The sequence below is a fragment of the Chlorocebus sabaeus genome, chromosome 16 (genome assembly GCF_047675955.1).
Source record: "Chlorocebus sabaeus isolate Y175 chromosome 16, mChlSab1.0.hap1, whole genome shotgun sequence".
NCBI classification, from domain to species: Eukaryota; Metazoa; Chordata; class Mammalia; order Primates; family Cercopithecidae; genus Chlorocebus; species Chlorocebus sabaeus.
Window position 1 is genome coordinate 5,393,743 of NC_132919.1, and position 16,949 is coordinate 5,410,691.

At 46.8% G+C, this 16,949-nt stretch overlaps 1 protein-coding gene and 1 long non-coding RNA gene across 11 annotated transcripts in view; one reads left to right on the forward strand and one right to left on the reverse strand.

Annotated features, from left to right (window-relative positions):
* NLRP1 (NLR family pyrin domain containing 1) overlaps window positions 1-16,949 on the reverse strand; it is a 72,512-nt gene that overhangs the window by 39,768 nt on the left and 15,795 nt on the right. For all 9 annotated transcript variants that reach the window (XR_012088727.1, XM_073004636.1, XM_073004632.1 and 6 more), the window contains 3 exons: window positions 15,816-15,986; window positions 2,981-3,151; window positions 579-749 (listed from right to left, as the gene is read on the reverse strand). Coding sequence is in view for 8 of the 9 variants with exons in the window: in XM_073004636.1 (XP_072860737.1) it covers window positions 579-749; window positions 2,981-3,151; window positions 15,816-15,986 (513 nt within the window). In the remaining variant the exon portion in view is untranslated. The remainder of the gene's footprint in view (window positions 1-578; window positions 750-2,980; window positions 3,152-15,815; window positions 15,987-16,949) is intronic.
* LOC103242240 (uncharacterized) overlaps window positions 1-16,949 on the forward strand; it is a 50,786-nt gene that overhangs the window by 28,994 nt on the left and 4,843 nt on the right. The window lies entirely within an intron of this gene.

Sequence of the window (16,949 nt, forward strand, 5' to 3'; positions counted from 1 at the left end):
CCCATTTAATCTTGATAAACATGTACCCCTTGATTAGTAGGGCCTCTATTTTGTTTTTTTGAAATGGAGTCTCGCTCTGTCACCCAGGCTGGAGTGCAGTGGTGCAATCTCCGCTCACTGCAACCTTTGCCTCCCGGGTTCAAGTGATTCTCCTGCCTCAGCCCCCTAAGTAGCTGGGGTTATAGGTGCACACCACCATGCCCAGGTAATTTTGTAGTTTTAGTAGAGACGGGGTTTCAACATGTTGGCCAGGCTGGTCTCGAACTCCTGACCTCAAGTGATCCACCCACATTGACCTCCCAGAGTGCTGAGATTACAGGCGTGAGCTACCGGCTTGTTTTTATGCACATTTTAAATCATTACAATCCATGAGATGGGTATGATACTCCCATTCCACAGATGAAGACACAGAGTCCCAGAGAATTTGGTGACTTGTCTAAGTCACACGGTGTAAGTTGTAGAGCTGGTAAGAAACTTGGATTGACTATGCATTTATCAGTCCTTTTTCCTTCCCCTGTCCGACACCCCCACAACCCTCTTCCCTGCCCTCTGCCCAGAAGGGACCTCCAGGGCCTTACCCCAGGCGTGTGAGCTGGCAGGCAGGATGCCTGAGCCCCTCACACAGCAGTCGCACACCAGTGTCGCCCAGGTTGTTCTGCTGCAGGTCTAGCTCCATCAGGAAGGGGCTGGCGCTGAGCACAGAGGCCAGGTCCTGGCAGCACCCAGATGTGAGGCCACAGCTGCCCAGCCTGCAGGAAAGATACACAGCAGCCCAGGTCATTGTCCTGAGGGCTCGCTCTTCAGGGTAACTAGGGTCTGATCTTCCTTCCTAGCATCTGTGGCCTTTTGAGGGTCTGGGGTGACAAGCAGAGAAGATACAAACTAACCTGAGATTTTCACTTTCCTCTTGCAGCCACAGAACCCCTCAGGATGCCGGCACCCACCCTTTCTCAATCCTGTGTGGTTCACCTGATCCTGTCCTCTCACTCTGTCCACATTGATGAGTAACTTAGTCAATGTCCCCCTTGTACACCTGGGCCTGTTTTCTCTTTCCTTTTTCGTTTTTTTGAGATGAGGTCTCGCTCTGTGTCCCAGGCCTCCCGAGGTGCTGGGGTTACAGGTGTGAGCCACCGCAGCCGGCCAGGAGGGCCTTTTTAGAGGGCAAAATTGGCAACATACCCTTTTCCCAGCAGTTCTATTTTTTGAAAGTTAAGCTACAGATAATATGCTGGTTCTCAGGACACACAGGGGGATGGTAACTGCTGCACTGTTTACAGCAAACACTGGAGACAAGCTGGCTGCTCATAACAGGCGATGGACAAAAATGATGGTACGTCCATGTAGTGAAATTCCACGCTGTGATTAAAAAGAACGATGTGACTTTGTATGTACTGATGTGGGACCGTCTCTAGCATATATTTTAACCGATAAAGCAAAGTGCAGGGCAGAGTTTGTGCTGTGCTAGCATTTATGCCAGAAAAAGGCTATGTATCTGCTGTATGTTGTATATACGTAGGCTCTCTCTGGGGGATCCCCTGTCTGGGGATCCTCTGCTCTTGGGGTCTCAGCCCTGCTTCTAGAACTATTGGCTGTCCCAGCTGGGTCTGCTGAGACCTAGCTGCAGTCCAAGCTTGTAAATGTCACAAAGTGTTACAGGGCCTTTGCTAAGAGAGGGGACTGGGAAAATGGAAAACCAGGCTTTGACGTCAGACCTGGCTTCAAATCCTGGTGCAGTTACTTCCTGGCTACGTGGCCTTGGGAAAATAATGAACCTCTCTGAGACCCAATCTTGTCTTCTGTAGATGTAGCGAGGATTCAATCTTACAAGTGTTACCGAGTTCCTAGCCGACCAGGGATCACTGACCCCTGATGTTAGGAGGGGATCCGCGTTGTCTCCCCTTCCCATCAACTCTGATCAGGGTTACTGAGTGGGGAAGCAGGCAGAGGCCCTGGGAAAGGGAGAGGTTTGGCCTTGGGAAGAAGGAAGGGACGTGTGATGTGTGAACAAGGATCTCGCAAGGTATAAACAAGGATCTTTCAGGGCTTGGGCAGACAAAAGAAGACCTGGAAGGCAGCCCCTGAGCGGGTGTACAGAGGGGTATGTGTAACTTTGTACACGGAGGGAGGAGGCCCAGCAGGACCAGAAGAGGGAACTATTCACTCTTGTTTCTTTTTTCTTTTCTTTTTTGAGAAGAAGTCTCGCTCTGTCGCCTAGGCTGGAGTGTAATGATGTGATTTCAGCTCACTGCAATGCCCACCTTCTGTGTTCACGTGATTCTCCTGCCTCAGGCTCCTTGAGTAGCTGGGATTACAGGTTCCCACCATCACGCCTGGCTAGTTTTTGTATTTTTAGTAGAGACGGGGTTTCACCATGTTGGCCAGGCTGGTCTCGAACTCCTGACCTCAAGTGATCCGCCTGCCTCGACCTCCCAAAGTGCTGGGATGACAGGCCTGAGCCACTGCACCCGGACTCGTTTCTACATGGTAGCGGGGGATGGCTCTGTCCCCTCGGATGAGACAGAAAATCGAATTCAGTGGACACCAGTGATTTCAGCTCTCCATGGCAGAACCCCATGCCAAGTAAGAGGACCTGTTACTGGACAGATCACAGCTGGTGGGAGCAGGAGAGGGATAGAAAACACTGCTGCAATCCTCATAGCTCTACGTAGTGGGCACTATTATCATCCTCCTCTGTGGCAGTCTGTGAAAATGGCCACAAATTCTGCCCCCTGTCCCCACCTTGCATTCATGCCCCTTGACTCAACTTGGCTTCTCTTGCCGTGTTTGGAGACTGGAGGCCCGCTCCCTCCGTCCAAAGGTGGATGAGCTTCCTCCTGAGCCTCTACTCCCTGGCTGAGATCCTGCAGGCTCCTCCCACTCCCACAAAGCAGGTCTCACCTTCTCTCTGCCCTTACCCTCCACCTGCCTCATGGTGGCAGGTGGTTCCCTCTACCTCCCCCTGCCCACCAAGAACAATTACCGCAGTCGCTGTAGCATGCAGCACGTCCAACTCAGTCTCTGGCAAAGGTGTCGGGCTCCAGCATCCGTGAGCACATTGAAGCTCAGGTCCAGCACGGTCAGGTTCTGGTTGCCTCTCAGCCCAGAGGCCAGGTCCTTGCAGTCCTGAGCTGTGAGACCACAGCTGGCCAACCTGTGGAAGACACACACCCCCGGTCTTGAGGTTACTCACCTGTTGATTCAACAAACACCCATAAGCGACCATTGATCACCTACTATGCGTCAGGCCTGTGAGCCAGGCAGAGGTTTAGGAAACCCTCCCAGGCCCCAGAAATGGACAGGGTACTTGGGGATAGACATAGAAACACATCATAGTTTTTTGATCCTTTTTGATTAAAACCCTCCAATTTCCCCACATTACTCAGAGTACAATTCAAGGTCCTTTTCCTGGTCTACAGGGCCCTGAGGACTTGGATCCTCATAATCTCTGTCCTCACCGTTTTTTTTTTTTTTTTTTTTTTTTTTGAGACGGAGTCTCGCTCTGTCGCCCAGGCTGGAGTGCAGTGGCACGATCTCGGCTCACTGCAAGCTCCGCCTCCCGGGTTCACGCCATTCTCCTGCCTCAGCCTCCCTAGAAGCTGGGACTACAGGCACCCGCCACAACACCTGGCTAATTTTTTGTATTTTTAGTAGAGACGGGGTTTCACCGTGTTAGCCAGGATGGTCTCGATCTCCTGACCTCGTGATTCACCCGCCTCGGCCTCCCAAAGTGCTGGGATTACAGGTGTGAGCCACTGCGCCCAGCCCTCGCCTCTAATCTCTTTTAGCTCCATCCTCACTGCCCTTCTCTCTATTCCTTCCACACCCCAGGCACAGTTCCACCTAAGGCCTCTGCACCTGCTGCTTCTGCTGCTGCTTCTGCCCAGAACAATCTTCTGGCACTGATAACTCATGGTTTGCTCCTCCACTTGCGTCAGGTCTTTGCTCAGAAGGAAGTCGCTTTGGTGACATCTTGCCTCATCTCTCCACTTAAAATTGAACACCTACCCCCAGACTCCCTGCTCCTTTCTGCTTTACTTTTCTCTATAGCTCATGTCACTCACAATATATTTTACTTACTTATTTGGCTTCTTGTCCTCCCTCCCAACTAGAATGTGAGCTCCTGGAGGAAGGAATTTTGCCCATTTCCCTCCCTCCTTCCTTCCTTGCTTCCTTCCTTCCTTCCTCTCTTCCTGTTTCTCTCTCCTTCCTTCCTTCCTCTCTTCCTGTTTCTCTCTTCTTCCTTCCTTCCTTCCTCTCTTCCTGTTTCTCTCTCCTTCCTTCCTTCCTTTCTCTCTCTCCCTTCCTTCCTCTTTCTCTCCTTCCTTCCTTCCCTCCCTCCTTACCTTCCTCCCTCGCTGTCTTCCTCTCTTTCTCTTTCTTTCCCTCCCTCCCTTCCTCCCTCCCCTCCCCTCCCCTCCCCTCCCCTCCCCTCCCTCCCTCCCTTCCTTCCTTCGTGTGAGATGTAGTCGTGCTCTGTGACCCAGGCTGGAGTGCAGTGGTGTGATCTCGGCTCACTGCAACCTCCATTCCCTGGGTTCAAGGGATTCTCCTGCCTCAGCCTCCTGAGTAGCTGGGACTACAGGCACCCGCCACCACGCCTGGCTAATTTTTGTATTTGTAGTAGAGACAGGGTTTCACCATGTTGGCCAGGCTGGTCTTGAACTCCTGATCTCAGGTGATCCACCCACCTCAGCCTCCCAAAGTGTTAGGATTACAGGCATAAGCCACCGTGCCCAGCCCCATTTTCATTGCTAGTCATATCCCAGTGCCCAGAGCAGGGTCTAGCATATAGTAGGTGCTTAGTAAGTATGTAGTAAATAAATGAGTGAAATAGCATCAAAAGAGGGGCACGTCAGGTACAGCTGAAGGCAGAGGAATGAGTGATTGCCAAGGCAGGGAGGAAAAGGTGAGCCTTAAATGAGGGGTTCACTGAGGTGAGGGCGGAGGCAGGGGCACGTGTGGCTGGTAGGGTAGATGTGAAATCACAGCAGGCGGTTAGTATAGTGATGTTGGCATAAAGGCTACCCAGGCAGAGAGCAAGTTTGAGGGTAAAGCTGGAAAATATCAAGACAGTGGTAGGTCTCGGATGTCATTATAAGATGTTTAGACCTATTTTCCTGTGGCAGTGATGAGCCCATGAAAGTTCTTGAGGACAGCAGTGACCTGGTCTCTACATTGCTTTAGAACAATCCCTGACGGAGGTTGTAGTGAGCTGAGATCGTGCTACTGCACTCCAGCCTGGGTGACAGAGCGGGACTCCGTCTCAAAAGAAGAAGAAGAAAAAAAGCAAGATCCCTGAGGGAGTGGAGGTGGCTGGGTGGGGAAAGGCGGGAGGCAAGGGGTCTTGCGGGGAGGATGAGCAATGGGGTCAGAGCAGTGACTTCAGAGATGCCTCGAGTAGACCCTGTGGCATTTAGTGGAGTCCAGGGAGGCCTCTAGGTTGGATTCAGAGTAGAAGCTGCTGTCACTTACTGAGAAGGTAGATGTGAGAACAGTGTCAGTTTCATCGGTGTACGACCAGGGTGGTTGCACAGGGCCCCGTGCTCCGAAGGACCCAGAACTGGCAGGGGTGTGAGGAGGACCCTTCTAGATTAGGGGGTTAATGCTCTGTGGTGGCCATCAAAATTTCTTAAGGCCAATTTTGTCCTTAAATTTGTGTTTTGTAGGTGAAGTCTGATGGGACCATGGGGCCTCAGCTCATAGGTGATGCCACCTCCTGCCACCTCCCTCCTTTCCTCGGGGTGAAACGGTTCTTGGCCATCCTGCATTTGAGTGTTGTGGGATCCCCACTCAACCTGCCCCTCAGCCCAGTGATTACTGCCACGCTTTATCTCTGGTGGGGGCTTGGATCAGGCATGGGTAGGTTGAGGTGGGGCATCCTGGGGTAGGGCCGGTGGCAGCCTTTCTCGATGTGGGCTGGCAGCATCATGGCACATTTGGTGATTTGGTGGGGTCCAGTCTCCCCCACCACTGATCTGGACAGCTAATGCATCCTGGCAATACCCTGGAGGGTCTCCCATCTGCTTTAGGCTGCAGTGGTGGCCCATGGGAAGGACAGATGTCTGGCTTAACATTTTACCCACTCTGGGGCATGGTGCCTGGGTCTGGTGACTTATGGGAGAGGCAGCCTGCATCTGGTGGGCCATGTGCACATGCTTAGCTGTGGAGAGGCTTCCAGGCACCTTTGAGGGTCTGGACAATCACCGCTAGTGTCCCAGTGCCCAAGGGAATGCATCATTAAATAGCAAATAAAAGACACTGGGATAGGTTGAGAGAGAAACCATGGAAGAAAGAAAAAGCTCTGTATCTTAGTACCTTTAATAGCACTTTTGTCCTGACTTTTGAGCTAGGACACTGCATTTTCATTTTGTACTGGGTCCTGAAAATGATGCAGTTGGTTCTGAGAGGAGGAGCAGTTTGTTTTCAGTTAGGGAGGAGAATCTAGGTAAGAATATGCTGAGCTTCAGAAGCCCCTGGGACATCCCCTCCAAAATCCCTGTCTCTCCTTGCTCTCACAAGACCTACTTTTCCCCTTTGTTTTTCTCTGACTTCCTTCTGGACTTTCCTATCCAACCAGGAATCCAAGGTCAGCTGTATTAAACGCACATCCTGGCAAGGTGCGGTGACTCCTGCCTGTAATCCCAGCACTTTTGGAGGCCAAGGCAGGAGGATGGCTTGTGTCCAGGAGTTTGAGGCTGCACTGAGTCATGATCACACCACTGCACTCCAGCTTGGGTGACGGAGCGAAACCCCAATTCCCCCTGTCTCTCTTACACACAGACACACACACACACACACAGACACAGATACACACACACAGACACAGATACAGACACACACACAGACACACACACACACAGACACAGATACAGACACACACACAGACACATACACAGGCACACACAGACACACACACAGACACACACAGGCACATGCAGACACAGGCACACACACAGGCACACACACAGGCACACAGGCACACACACACAGACACACAGACACACACACACAGACAGACACAGACACATGCAGACAGACACACAGAGGCACACACAGACACAGGCACACACGCAGACACACAGACACACACACAGACACACACACACACACACATACACAGATACACACAGATACACACACAGACACAGATACAGACACACACACAGACACACACACACACAGACACAGATACAGACACACAGACACACACACACACACACAGACACAGATACACACACACAGACACAGACACAGATACAGACACACACACAGACACACACACACACAGACACAGATACAGACACACACACAGACACATACACAGGCACACACAGACACACACACAGACACACACAGGCACATGCAGACACAGGCACACACACAGACACACACAGGCACACACACAGGCACACAGGCACACACACACAGACACACAGACACACAGACACACACAGACACACAGACAGACACAGACACACGCAGACAGACACACAGAGGCACACGCAGACACAGGCACACACGCAGACACACAGACACACACACACACAGACACACACACACACAGACACAGACACATCACAGACACACACACAGACACACACACACAGACATATACAGACACACACGACATGACTCAGTATGTGGCATTGTAGAGCACTTGGCATTTTAGAGTGCACCAGGCCCTTGGTAATGTCTCTTCGGACAATCGCTGTCTTCCTTCTCTGCTCCCAACCCTGAGCTGCAGAGTGTGGCCCAAGAAAGTCCAGACACAGCTGGCAGATGTGGCTCTGTGCTCACCGCCTGGGGCTGGCATCTCACAGCTGAGGGCCTACTTCCCAGATGGCTGTCTCCCGCCAGCTCACTCTCTCCCTGGGTGGTCAGTTTTACCCACCTGGCTTATCTGATTTCCTGCTTGTTGACAAGCTCATTTTCACTGGGCATGTTCCTGCCCCCAGGACTCATCTCAGCATAAACAAATGCATCTCTCTTGGGGCTTTATTCATTTTTGAACAACTTACCATTACAAGCTGTGCTATGTGGACTTCCCTCCTCCAGACCTACCCATTCCCAAGCCCTAGTGAAGACACTTGGTATTGGACCTCTGTGAGGAGGCTGAGGCCATCGGACCCTGGGCAGTAGTGACCCCAGTGGGCGGGTGAAGGGCACAGGCTTTGGGGCTAGAGAGAGACGGGTTCAAATCTTGCCTGTCAGTTACAAGTTGAAGACCATGGCAGATGTCTTTATCAAGTTTCAGTTTACTCATCCATATCATAGATCTGCCATGTCTATTGTACCAGCTGGCTGCAAAGATCCAAGGAGATCATGTATGCCATGTTCTTAGGGAAGCCCCTGGCAGAAGGTTAGTGCTTAAAGGATGCTGCTGCTGTGGAAACCAAAACCCTCAATGTCCCTCTACCTCTCCGTCCTCAGCTGCCTGTGTCATCACATAGTCCTTTCTCTTCTGTCCCAGAGGAGGCCAAGGGTCCACCCTCATGTGTCTGACTCCACACCCTCTGTCTGGTCTCTCCCCTGACCTTGCTCTTTCCAGCATTCCCTTTTTGAGCTCTCTAACCCCACTCCCACCAATTTCTCCTTTGTCTGTGTAATGTGCTCAATTTTACATGCCATTAGTGAAAAAACCCCAGAATACCTGACACCAGCTTACTCAATGTATTTCAAGATAAATCCAAAAGTGAAATAAGCCAGACATAGAAAGAAAAACACTACATGGTCTCACTTGTGGGTGAAATGTTAAAAAAGTAAAATACATACAAAGGAAGAATAAATGGTGGTTACCAGGGGTGAGGAGGGGGAGGAAATGGGGAGATGTAGGTAAATAAAAACATAGAAATACAATCATTAGTTAGGGCTTTGCTTGTGGGTCTTGGGTAGTCCAGTATCCAAGCATGTGTAAGGCTGTGCGTTCTTCCATGTGGAGATGTTTTTACTGTGGGAAATAGTCACATTTGCCTGATCCAGATTTGGTAATCTTAGGTCACTTTTCTTTCTTTTTATGGTGCTACCCCCAGTGAGCCAGAATTAATCAGGCCCCAGCTTACCTCATACAGAGGAGGCAGGTGTTGGTGCTGGGTCATGCCCTCACTGAGTTGTGTCCAGCTCTCCCAGTGCTAACTATGTGAATTTGGAAAGTTGTTAATTTCTCTGAGCCTCTTAGAACAACTTAGGCACTAAGTACATAGCATACGTGATCCTAAGTACATAGCATACATGTCCTAAGTACATAGCATACATGATCCTAAGTACATAGTACACGTGATCCTAAGTACATAGCATACGTGATCCTAAGTACCTAGCATACATGACCCTAAGTACATAGCATACGTGACCCTAAGTACATAGCATACGTGACCCTAAGTATATAGCATACATGACCCTAAGTACATAGCATACATGATCCTAAGTACACAGCATACATGACCCTAAGTATATAGCATACATGACCCTAAGTACATAGCACACATGATCTCCTTTGACTTTGTAGCCACCTTGTGCAATAGACATGGTAAATCCATGTTATTAATGAGTAAACTGAAACTTGCTAAAGAAACCTACCCATAGTTTTCAATCTGTAACTGTTAGAGGCAAGATTTGCACTGCGTGTATCTGGCTCCAGGGAATGTCTTTCCCCAGCCCATTCTTTATATATGGAAAATGGAAATAATTGTCCCTGCTCTGCCATTTTTGCAGGGTGTTTTTTGGAAGGCCCAAGGAATTAATGGATATGGAGGTGTTTGGGTTTGAGATAGTGAAATTCTATGCCAATGTAAAAAGAGTACATTGAAGATTGGTGTCTTCCTACTGGGGTGTGAAGTTTGAGGTAGAACCAGGATTCCTTAGACCTACTCAAAAGCATTGTTACTGGACTCTGGTGGTTCTCCTTGGATAGGTCTTAGGAGTGGGTAGAGCAGCTTCATGGATACAGAAAGTCACAGCACAAGGCTCAGCTTGCCTCCTTACTCTGCCTGCTCAACTTCTCCCACTGTAACTCCTTTTCATTGAGCAATCTCTTGATTGCTTTCCTTTTTTGCAATCTCCCTTCTCTCAATCTCTTATCACTTTCTTTTCTTCAATTTCCTTGGAATGTAGCTTAGATTCCATGATCCTTCATTGGCAGTATCCCCTCTGACCTTCCATCACATTCCTCTGGCTAACCCTGAATTCTGCTGTCTTCCCACTCTCCACCCCAACTCCCACCTGTGCAACAGGGAATGTGGCTGCCATCTGGAATCATGACCATGACCCTCACATGGGCCACAGCAATGCCTGACAGGCAGAGATCTCACACTCTATTATAGCCATTTGAAAATCTTGCCTTTTCCAAACATCCAGCACCTCAACCCTCACACTCACTCCTAGCAGACAACTCAATTCCTATTTCTCAGACAAAAATGAAGCCATCAGATGGGAAACTCTCAGTTTCTCAGAGTGAAACCTATGTTCCTACCTCTCTCTTCCCTGTCCTCATCTCCCTTCCTGTTACAGTAGAGGAGACATTTCCTCCCTCTTCCAAGGCCAATCTTTCTCCTCCCTCCTCCCTCTGAGGATAGAGAGTCATCAATGATTCCTTCTCCTTCTTGTGTCTTTTATCGCTCCTCCTCCACTGATTCTCAAACTGAGATCTTTTCCTTCTTAAATGCAAGTAAGCAGATGGACAGACACACACATTTACTCAGCCCACCATCTCCTCTGCTTTAGTGCTTTCCTCCTTTTCACTATCAAAGTCTTTGAAAAAAGTGTATTTGTGGTCTCATTTTTTAACCTCTTTCTCCCTCTTTAATCCACTCCAGTCTGCATTCTGGCCTCTTCATGCCACGTAAGCTACTTCTGCTGAGGTTATTCATGACTTTCCTATCACTAATCCTATGGACAAATTTCAGTACTTATCTTACTTGACCTCCCAGCAGCAGTAGCCCCTGCTGACCTCCTTGAGACCCTCTGCTCTGTTTGGTTCCATGACACCTCTCTTTCCTGGTGTCCCTTTCATCTATGTGGCCCCTCCTTCTCAGGCTTGTTTGTTGGCTCTTCTTTGGCCATTAAATACTGGGGTGGGGGTGTTCCCCAGGCTTGACATGCAATCTTACTTTTGCCTGTGAATTTTAGAATCAGCTTGTCCATTTCTGCAAAAATGGCAGCTGGGATTCTGACAGGGATTGTGTTGAATCTGTACATCAGTTTGGGGGGTATTGTCATTTTAATAATATCAAGTCTTCCGATCTATGAACATGGGACATCTTTTCATTTGTTTAGGTCTTATATGATTTATTTCAACCATTTTTTGTAGTTCCCTGTGTACAAGCTTTCTTTTGTTAAATTTATTGTTTTCCTAATTTTTGGATTATTCACTGCTAATGTATAGCAGTACAACGAATTTTTGTATATTGATCTTGTTTCCTGAAACCTTGCTGAAATTGTAGTTTTTTTTTTTCTTTATTTTTCAACAGGGTCTCCCTTTGTCACCCAGGTTGGAGTGCAGTGGCACAATCTCAGCTCATTGCTACCTCTGCCTACCAGGCTGAAGCAATTCTCCTACCTCAGCCTCCTGAGTAGCTGGGACTATAGGAGTGTGCCACCACGCCCGGCTAATTTTTTGTAGTTTTGGTAGAGACAGGGTTTTGCCACATTACCCAGGCTGGTGTTGAACTCTGGAACTCAAGCGATCCACCCACCTCAGCCTCCCAAAGTGCTGAGATTACAGGGCATGAGCCACCACACCTGGCCCTAATTTGAATATTTGTAGATTCCTTAGGATTTTCTACATACAACGTCATGTCACCTGCAAATAATAGTTTACTTTCTTTTCAATCTGGAAGCCATTAATTTCATTTTCTTGCTTAATTGCTGTGGATGGAACCTTGAGTACAATGTTGAATAGAAATGGCAAGAACAGATATCTTTGTCTTATTCCTAATCTTAGGGGGAAAGCACTCAGTCATCCACCATTAAGTATAATGTTAGCTGTGGGTTTTTCACTGGTAACAACTTTATCAGGTTGATAAAGTTCCCTTTTGTTTCTAATTTGCTGAGTGTTTTCAATATGAAAAGGTGCTGGATTTTGTCAGATGCTTTTTTTTTGTCTTTGAGATAACCATTGGTTTGTGTTCTTTGTTCTATTAACATCTTGCATTACATTGATCAATTTTCTTAGGTTAAACTCAGTTTGTATTCTTGGGATAAATCCCATTTGGTCACGGTCTACAATCCTTTTTATAGATTGCCAGTATTTTGTTATGTAATGTTGCATATATATCCATAAAGGATGTTGGCTTGTAGATTTTTTTCTCTTGTGATGCTTCTGGTTATCTTAGTCTAATTTTGGTATCAGGGTAATATTGGTCTCATAGAACAAACTGGCATGTGTTCTCTTTTCTGCTACTTTTGGAAGAGTTTGAAAAGATAAGTGTTAATTCTTCCTTAAATATTTGGTAGAATTCACCAGTAAAGCCATCTGGGCCTGGATTTTGTTTCACAGAAAGTTTTTAACTTACTAATTCAATATCTGTGTTTGTTACAAGTCTATTAAGATTTTGTATTTCTTCTTAAGTCAGTTTAGGTGTTTGTGTCTTTCTGGAAGTTGGCCCATTCCATCTGGGTTATCTAATTTGTTGGCTTACAATATTTCATAATTTTCACTTATAATCCTTTTATTTCTGGAAGTTCAGTTGTGATACCCCATCTTTTATTTCTGATTTTAGTAATCTGAATCTTCTTACTTTTAATTTTAGTCTAGCTAAAAGGTGTCAATTTTTGTTGGTATTTTAAAAGAACTAACGTTTAGTTTCATTGGTTTTCTGTATTGTTTTCTATTCTCTGTTTCATTTATCTCTACTCTAGTCTTTATTATTTCTTTCCCCCTGCTTGCTTTTGGTTTTGTTTGCTTTTTTAAAAAATTTCTTTACTGGCCGGGCGCGGTGGCTCAAGCCTGTAATCCCAGCACTTTGGGAGGCTGAGACGGGCGGATCACGAGGTCAGGAGATCGATACCATCCTGGCTGACACGGTGAAACCCCGTCTCTACTAAAAAATACAAAAAACTAGCCGGGCGAGGTGGCAGGCGCCTGTAGTCCCAGCTACTCAGGAGGCTGAGGCAGGAGAATGGCGTAAACCCGGGAGGCGGAGCTTGCAGTGAGCTGAGATCCAGCCACTGCACTCCAGCCTGGGCGACAGACCGAGACTCTGTCTCAAAAAAAAAAAAAAAAAAAAAAAAAAAATTTCTTTACTAACATGAAAGACCCAAGGAAAACAAATTCTTAAAGTGTAAGTTTAGGTTACTGATTTGAGATTTCTCCACTTCTTCTTCTCTTCCTTCTTCAATAGATTTTATTTTTTAGAGTAGTTTTAGGTTCACAGTAAAACTGAGCAAAAAGTACAGAGAGTTCCCATATACTCCCTGTCCCCGCATCCGTCATACAATCTTGCCCACTATTGACATGCTGTACCACACTAGTACAGTGTGGTGACATTTGTTACAATTGATAGACTGACATGGACACATCATCACCCGAAGTCCATAGTTTACATTGGGGTCACTTTTGGTGGTGTCCATTCTATGGATTTGGATTGCTGTAAAATTATATGTATGCACGATTATAGTATATAGAATAGTTTCACTGCCCTAAAACTCTTCTGTGCTCTATTAATTCCTCCCTTCCCCCAAGCCCTGGAAACCACTCGTCTTTTTACTATCTCCTTGTTTTTGCCTCTTCCAGAATGTCATACAGTTGGAATCATAGAGCATGTAGCCTTTTCAGATTGGCTTCTTTTAGTAACATGCATTTAAAGTTTCTCCATATCTTTTTGTAGCTTGATAGCTTATTTCTTTTTAGCATTGAATAATAGTCCACTGTCTGTTTGTACCACAATTTATGAGTCCATTTACTTTCTGAAGGACAGCTTGCCTCCAAGTTTTAGCAATGATGAACAAAGCTGCCATAAACATTCACGTGCAGGTTTTGGTGTGGACAGAGGTATTCAGCTCATTTTGGTAAATATCAAGGAGTGCGATTGCTGGATCCTATGGTAAAAGTATATTTTGTTTTGTAGAAAACTGCTAGACTGTATTCCAAAGGGGCTGTCTCATTTTACATTCCCACTAGCAATGAATGAGAGTTCCTGTTGTTCCGCATCCTCGTCGGCATTTGGTATTGTCAGTGTTTTGGATTTTGGCCATTCTGATAAGTGTGTAGTGGTATCTCTTCATTTTTTCATTAATTAAAAAAATTTTTGTAGAGATAAGATCTGTCTCTGTTGCCCAGCTTGAAGTGCAGTGGCATAATCACAGCTCACTGCAGTGTTGAATTCCTGGGCTCAAGTGATCCTCCCGTCTCAGCCTCCCAAGTAGTTATGACAACAGGCACACATCATCATTCTCAACTAATTTTTTATTTTATGTTTTTGTAGAGACAGGGTCTCTCTATGTTGCCCAGGCTGGTCTCAAACTCCTGGCCTAAGGCAATCGTCCTGCCTTGGACTTCCAAAGCTTTGGATTATAGGCATGGGCCATCATGTCTGGCTCTATCTTTCCTTTTTTTTTTTTAAAAAAATAGAGGCATTTATAACTATAAATTTCCCTTTAAGCACTGCATTAGCTGCATCCAATACATTTTGGCATGTTGTGATTTTGCTTTCATCCCTCTCAAAGTATTTTCTAATTTCCTTTGTGATTTCTTCTTTGGCCCTTGGTTATTTAGGAGTGTGGTTTTAATTTCAGTGTATTTATGAGCTACTCAACTTTCCTTCTATTGTTGATTTCTAATTTCATTTTATCATGGTCAGAGGATATACTTTGTATTATTTCAGTCCTTGCAAATCTGTTGAGATTTGTTTTATGGGGCAATCTTATCTTTGGATAGAGCTTTATTTGATACCTATTTGGCATGTCCAGTTGGATACCTTGAAAGGATCTTGAAATCAGCAAGCACAAGATCACACTCATGACGCTCCACCCCCCAAATCACTTTTCTTTTTGTATTCCCCATCTTAATGAAGATGCCACTATCCCATGAGCTGCTTTGGTCAGAAACCTAAAATCATCCTTGATATCTTCCTCTTCCTTTTTTTCCTAAATTCAATCCATCACTGAGCCCAGCTGATTTTACTTTTGCAGCTCTCTTACATCTAGCCACTTTGTTCCATATCCATTGCCAATACCGTAGTCCAAGCTATGACTGTTACAAAAAGTACTATAATTTTCCTTAGTCCAACCTATCACCATCTTTGCAGGGACTACTGCAATTTTCTTACTAATTGGTTTCCCAACCTCTACTTTTGCACTCTTCCAATCCATTTTTCATGTTGCAGCCAGTTTCTATTTTGAAAATGTACTGATCTTGTCAACCTTCTGCTTAAAATTCCACACCATCAGGAAAAGACCCCAAATCCAACATGGCGCCCAAACCTTGCATAGTCTGGTTCCTGCTGGTATCTGTAGCCTTATCTCACTCCTTCGCTATCTGCCCTCCAGCCACACTTGCCTGCTTTCAATTCCTTGACTGCCTCATCCTGCCTTCTGCACAGAGCCTTTGTACGTGCTTATTCTCTTTTCCTGGAATTTTTCCTTCCTGCTTTGCTTAGTTAAATCCTCTGTATTCTTCAGACCTCCCTCAAACCTCACTTTATGAAGGAATTTTTTTTTTATGAGCCCGAAATCCTACCTGTGTTTACTAAAGTCACCCTGGCCAGAGAGGGCCTCAACGAATATTTGATAAATACAAAGACAAATCCTTCAGCCCAGACTCAGCTTCCGCCTTGGATCTCTTCCCCATCCCTGCTTCAGAACAGAACCCAGGTCAGACTCACCGCAGGGTCTCCAGGAGGCAGCGAGGGCGTCTCAGGGTCTTACAAAGACTCTTCACTGCAGAGTGGCTCAGCGAGTTTCCACTTAGGTCCAGCTCTTTCAGGTTTCTGGTGACCTTGAGGATGGAGAAGAGAATCTCCCAGTAGGCATCCGTGACTGGGACCCACCTGAACCTGAGGGGGGGAGAAGACAGGAGAGATATGACGTGTCTGGCAGGGGTTTCAGGTGCCCAGCTCTGCACAACACAATTGGGCCTTGTCCTCCTGAGCACCAGGCCACAGCGGGTAGTGCCATCTCCAGGACTGACCAGCCTCCCTGCCTGTCCGCCCCTGTCACCCAGGGCTAGGTCCCTCTCCTCCATGTGGCTCCTCATTCTACAGCCCTTACCATAGCACACTGAAGTGTTCATCTTGTATGTCTGTTTCCACCTCAGTCTGGCAGTTCTTTGAGGGCAGGGACAGACATTTGTCTTTTTGTTTTTTCTTTTTCTTTTTTTTTTTTAATCTGCACTGCTCAACATAGGGCCTGGCTTCTGTGCTGGGCACTGCAGATAACAAAACAATTTTTCATTAAAAAAATTTGACAGCCTTCCTCCCTTTGATGCAGACACACCTGTGTTCCTTTGGCATAGACATTCTGGAGTCCCAGTGCCCAGAAAAGAAGATGGGAGGCAGGAGCAGAGCCTGGGAGAGATGGCCTGAGGAAGGTGTTGTCACGAAAGACTGTGTATGATCATATGCACTACTGTCCAGGTTGGCTCACAGGGGACCCGATCCCCTTCCCAGGATAACAAGATCATGGAGAGGGTCTGCAGGAGAGAGACGGCTGTGGGGAGTGCCCTAGGAGGGAATATTTGCAGCCTGAGGGGAGGGGATGATGGACTTTTTCTGAGAATGTTAGAGTGGACTCCGACTCATGGGATTTCATTTAATCGATGTGTTTTCACACACTACTTTGATGACCTCATCTACCTCCAAGGCTTCGACTACTCAAAGCTCTATTCCAAGTTTCAGACTGAGTTTTCTGTTTTCTGGCCGGATATCCCCACCTCGACATCCCAGTAATTATTTGATCTAATTTGTCCCAACAAGTCCCCAACCTTAATTCATCTTTCTCCGTAAGTCTGCAGAGCCACG